Here is a 5,043-nt window from a genome sequence, read left to right as displayed (position 1 = left end):
CTGTGCAGGGCTTGGGCGGGGCGAGTCGCATGGGATCAACAGAGCAGGCAGAGGGAGCAGTTATGGCTGCCCCCAGTCCCGTCCCCAGAGGCTCTGCCTCTCAGAGTCCCAGCAACCTGCAAGCCCCTCGGAGAGAAAGCTGCCCTTGAATTCCTACCGCAGCCAGGCAGTCCCGCTTCTCCCGTATGAGTCTGGGTCCCTAGAGACTCACCCGGAACTGGAGCTCAGAGCCTGAGACTCCCTCCCGATTGAAAACAACAACCTCGCCCTCAGCTGCCAGCCGGCTCCGCACGCACCTCCGCACCTTAGTATTTTACTTCCGCACTGCGCCTCCTCTGAGTCTCGGTATGCTTTTCTCTTTCCTTCTAGTTGTAGAATTTCCACTCAGCCAGCCTTCCTGTGGTTCTGGGTGATGTCTGTTCCGTCTTTTAGTTGTATTTTTGAAGTGGTTGTGCGAGGCAGCAATCTCCGGTGTTTACCTATGCCGCCATCTTGGTTTCTCCCATTATTGACCATTTTTATCTACTTTTTCCATCAATTACTGAGAGACCGGTTGAACTTTCCAACTGTAATTATGGATTTGTCTGTTTTTTTGTTGTTGTTTTTTTGCAGTTCGCTCAGTTGTTCTTTGTGCATCTGAAGCTCTGTCAGTAGGTGAATATATGTATTTAGGAGCATTATTTCTTACCAAACAACTGATTCTTTTATTGTTATGAAATATCCTGTCCTTTCTAACACTCCTGCCACTATCGACTTTAATAATATAGTCACCCATCATTTTCCTGGTTAGTGTTTATAAGAGGTATTCTTTTCATCCCTTTACTTTTAACCTATTTGTGTCCCTATATTTAAAATGTCTCTTTTTTCTTTAAATATCTTGAAAAAAGTATCTATCCCCATGAGTTTAATGTAATTACCAATGTGCTTGCATTTAAATGTACCTTATTCTGGTATGTTTTTTATTTATTCCACTGTTTTCTTCCTTTGTACTTCTCCTGCTCTTTTGGATTAATCAAGTACATTTTTAAGTCCTTTTACCTCTTAGCTTTGTATGGAACACAGATTTGAAGGCACTGGTTAGGGATCAGGAGTCATAGCAAACAAAAAGAAAGAAGCAGAAAAGGGCACTCTACCTCCATCTAGGCTGGTGGTTCTCAACCTTCTGGCCCTTTAAATACAGTTCCTCATGTTGTGACCCAACCATAAAATTATTTTCGTTGCTGCTTCATAACTGTAATGTTGCTACTGTTATGAATAAATATCAAATATCTGATATGCAGGATGGTCTTAGGCGACCCCTGTGAAAGGGTTGTTTGACCCCACAGGTTCAGAACCGCTGGTCTAGGCACTAGCTTCTGCACCCAATAGCACACACCTGTCACATGTCACAGGACAGCTAGAAGCTGGTAACTACACGGGGGCAAGCCAAGCTGTCTATGAATGTCCTCACAAGTCTAAAAGGCACAGCTCATCCTCCCATCCTACACAAGGATCGAAAATAGCTAGAGGAATTTCAGAATCAGTAGATTATGAACCAACAATAAAACACATTCTTCTATTTTTTAGGATAATCATGTTCCGAATATCGCTATTTGTGTGTTCTCATGTAAGAAATTCAAACTTTCTTTGGAAACTAACAGAACTTTAAAATTAAATGAGGCATTCAATTAACCTACCAAATAATTCTTCAACTAGGTTCTTCAACATTCTAGGCACTATGCTAGTTATTAGCACAGTGAACAAGACAGAAATGCCCCTCCTTCATGTAACTTGGACTTGTGGTGGAAGGTGGTCACTTTTACTAGGGGGCCTAATCCAGCCCCCTTTCTCAGGAAGAAAATCAGAATAAAAAGAGAAGGTGACTATGACAAGAAAGGGGAGAGAGGTCCAGACAGAGAAAAACACTAAGATAATGGCCCAAAAGTGGATGACTCTGGTGAATATAAGGTAGGGTAACATGGGGTGACAAAACCAAACTTCCCAAGGCATCACAGACAATATTTATGATTCTGAATTTCATCATGATAACCAGAAACCACTCAGAAGTTATGATCAGTATTTTAAAACAAGTGAAGCATAAATTCTAAATGTTCAAAAAAAAGCTACATGAAAATATATCCTTACTCACCACCTGCATCCCAATCTCTCCTTGGCCTTGTCACATTGCGAGAAACAGTGCTGGGTATACCTTTTGAGGTAGTGGTTTGTAAAGAAGGCTGGTTTCCAGTTAAAGCCCATGCTAGGCGTGACCCCAACTGTTGTCGAAGACAGTCTCCTACTCCTGGAGCTTGATGAGACTGTCTAAAAAAAAGAAAAGTGCATTTTATATCTTCAAATACCCAGGCTAGTCAATGAAGAGACAAAAACACTTGCAGAAAGTGTTCTTATATGACTACATTGAATTATATAATCTTATAAATCTGAGACAGGTGAATGACTTAACCATATCCAAATATAACAACAATGATCAATCCAAAGTCTCCTTGGGATCCTTAGCTGGCATTCAAGCTCTTACTGCCATCTCCACACATATTTCCTACCATAAAAAACAAAATCTATTTGACTTTTCTTTACAAACATATAACATACACTACTCCTCTAAAACCACTTTGAAATTCATTACTAATTTTAACTTCAATATTTTTTAAAAATATATTTTTATTGATTTTTGGAGAGGAAAGGAGAGAGAGAGATAGAAACATCAATGGTGAGAGAGAATCATTTATCGGCTATTCCCTGCACACCCCATAGTGGGGATCCAACCCACAACCTGGGATGTACCCTGACCAGGAATCGAACCATGACCTCCTGGTTCATAGGTCAATGTTCAACTACTGAGCCACACCGGCTGGGCTTACTTCAATATTAACACCATTTCATTCACTCAACATTTATTGAGCACAGGAGTGATAAAACTTGGACTATGTCTCTCTTCCCTGACCTCACTTGTCTCCCAGCCTTCATGGTGTTCAATAGGAAAAGAAAAACCTAATTTATAATTAATTGTTTAAATGTACAAACAAAATCTAAGGAAAAAACACATCCAAGGTCTAAAAGTTAACTTTTAATAATTGGGAGATTGTCAAAAATGCTCTCTGAAGATCTAAGAACATGACAGCTGATTTCCAATGACGTATGTTTTGAAAACTGCAACAAAATTATCACTTCCTGAGACTAAAAATGCAAAAACAAAAATTTCAACAATGCCACTGTTTCTTCCAAGTGGCAGAGCTGATTTATTACTGGTAAAATATTGGTGGGTCCATCTATAATCCACTGATGAAGTAAGAGAGAAAAGCAAAAACCGAAACAGCTCTTACATTTTTCTAGTTTAAATGGGGAAAATAACTACCATAACTATGCCTTTGAATACAGTTCTAAATTTAAGAGAAAAATTCTAAAAAACCACTTCAGTTCAAAGTTCTCTACAAAGTTCTTGTTTTTTCATATCATGACAATAATTATTTCAAATTTTAAGGTGAAAATGAGAAAGTGTCTACTCTTTTAACCAGGATACAAGTTTGAGATTAAACTTATAGATGTGTAATGCTGTCTTTCTAGAACTCTAGACTCCATTTACAATCCATGTGTATGGTACATTCTATTTTCTAATAACTTGAACATAATTTTATTAAGTCAACAATGATTTATAATTATATTATGCTCATGTGGAAAACATCATTTGATGGTGAATCCTTGGTCACTATTCTTCTGGTATTTTATAATAGTCTACTTTAATACGATTTCCAGGAATGAACTGTGCATTGAAATGTGTATGTAAAAATAAACAACCAAAGTTCTAAGTCCATTAGTACACTTTGAAATTCTGGTATCTGCTGTATTCTCAACCATAAATTCTATATTTCTGCAAAATGTAATTAGATGTGACAGCAGGTTAAGCTGCAAAGTATCGTGTGTTCCGTGGTTTCTCATATTAATCCACTTGTACTTAAGATGTCATAATACTTAGTTTGAAGATCTCGCATCTGAGGAGACAGCTTTATTTTAATTTACATTTATTCAAAATAACTCAATGAAGAGAATCGCATACATCAATTAAGGGGACAATGTTCACTGATAGATAAATATGAGAATGTAGCAAGAGAAATGTCAATCAGTTACCTCAAAGTGGAAGGCTCTGCACATCATGCTTGTGAACTAATATGCATTTGCATTAACAGCTTGAGTTAGCCAAAAATCTACAGTCAACTAAGATTAGAAGTGGAAAGAATTCCCATCTGAAACTGAGTATTTAGGGAGAGTAATATCCAAAGACCAAACATATCAGACACAGTGCCTACAACATTTCCGACACATACTAGTACAAGCTTCTAAAGGTAGTTTCAGTGAACACAAAATGCCTGATTAAATCCTGAGGACTTTCCTATTTCTACTATTTCAGGGATCAATCATGCAGACTTGATTTACCCTGGAACAGATTGTGGTGTAGGGGTCGGGCCATTTAGGGCATACATGCTTATACTGCTGATGCCGCTGCTTCCCATACTGCCAGAGCTCTGTGCTGACTGGGTGCTGCGATCCTGGTAGTTCAATGGGAGAGTCTGAGGCCGGGCATAGTAGTATGGAGTTGAGTGAGCATCTCTTGGTAATGCTTGGGCAAATAACGTGGCATAGCTAGAAACCTGAAAATAAATTAAAATGTATTAAGCATATGGAGATGTAAAATTACAGAACACTTTTCCCAAATCAACAAAGATAATGTGTGTTTAGATTTTAGATCTATTTCTGTAACTGAATTTTGCACTTATCAGACAATAAATTAGTTGTTATACTTTTGAAATATGCCAGAACTACTACCGTTTTAGAAGTTTTCTGAACAATAAAACTCCCATGTGATGTGAGAACTAAACGCTTTATTCAGAATCCATGCAAACTAAAACTCTCATTACTCAAATTTTTTAAGTTTGGCAATCTTATATAATGAAAGAATGCTCATTACTCAGAATAAGACTTTAGATATAAATATGACTCTTTCATCCACACTCAACTTTTAAGCACTCAAATTTCTGTAGTAGAGCCTTT

General features: G+C 37.9%; 1 protein-coding gene across 3 annotated transcripts in view; it reads right to left on the bottom strand.

Moving 5' to 3' along the window:
• TUBGCP3 (tubulin gamma complex associated protein 3) overlaps positions 1–5,043 on the bottom strand; it is an 81,676-nt gene that overhangs the window by 57,505 nt on the left and 19,128 nt on the right. For 2 of the 3 annotated variants that reach the window (XM_015568428.1, XM_015568429.1), the window contains exons 5-6: positions 4,429–4,643; positions 2,129–2,301 (exon numbers count right to left, since the gene is read on the bottom strand). In XM_015568428.1, coding sequence (XP_015423914.1) covers positions 2,129–2,301; positions 4,429–4,643 — 388 coding nt within the window. The remainder of the gene's footprint in view (positions 1–2,128; positions 2,302–4,428; positions 4,644–5,043) is intronic. The other variant, XM_015568430.1, reaches the window with a different exon arrangement.

Source organism: Myotis davidii, unplaced genomic scaffold (assembly GCF_000327345.1).
Source record: "Myotis davidii unplaced genomic scaffold, ASM32734v1 scaffold242, whole genome shotgun sequence".
Lineage (NCBI taxonomy): Eukaryota > Metazoa > Chordata > Mammalia > Chiroptera > Vespertilionidae > Myotis > Myotis davidii.
The sequence above is the reverse complement of the archived record's forward strand: the minus strand, read 5'-3'. Positions and strand labels throughout refer to the sequence as shown.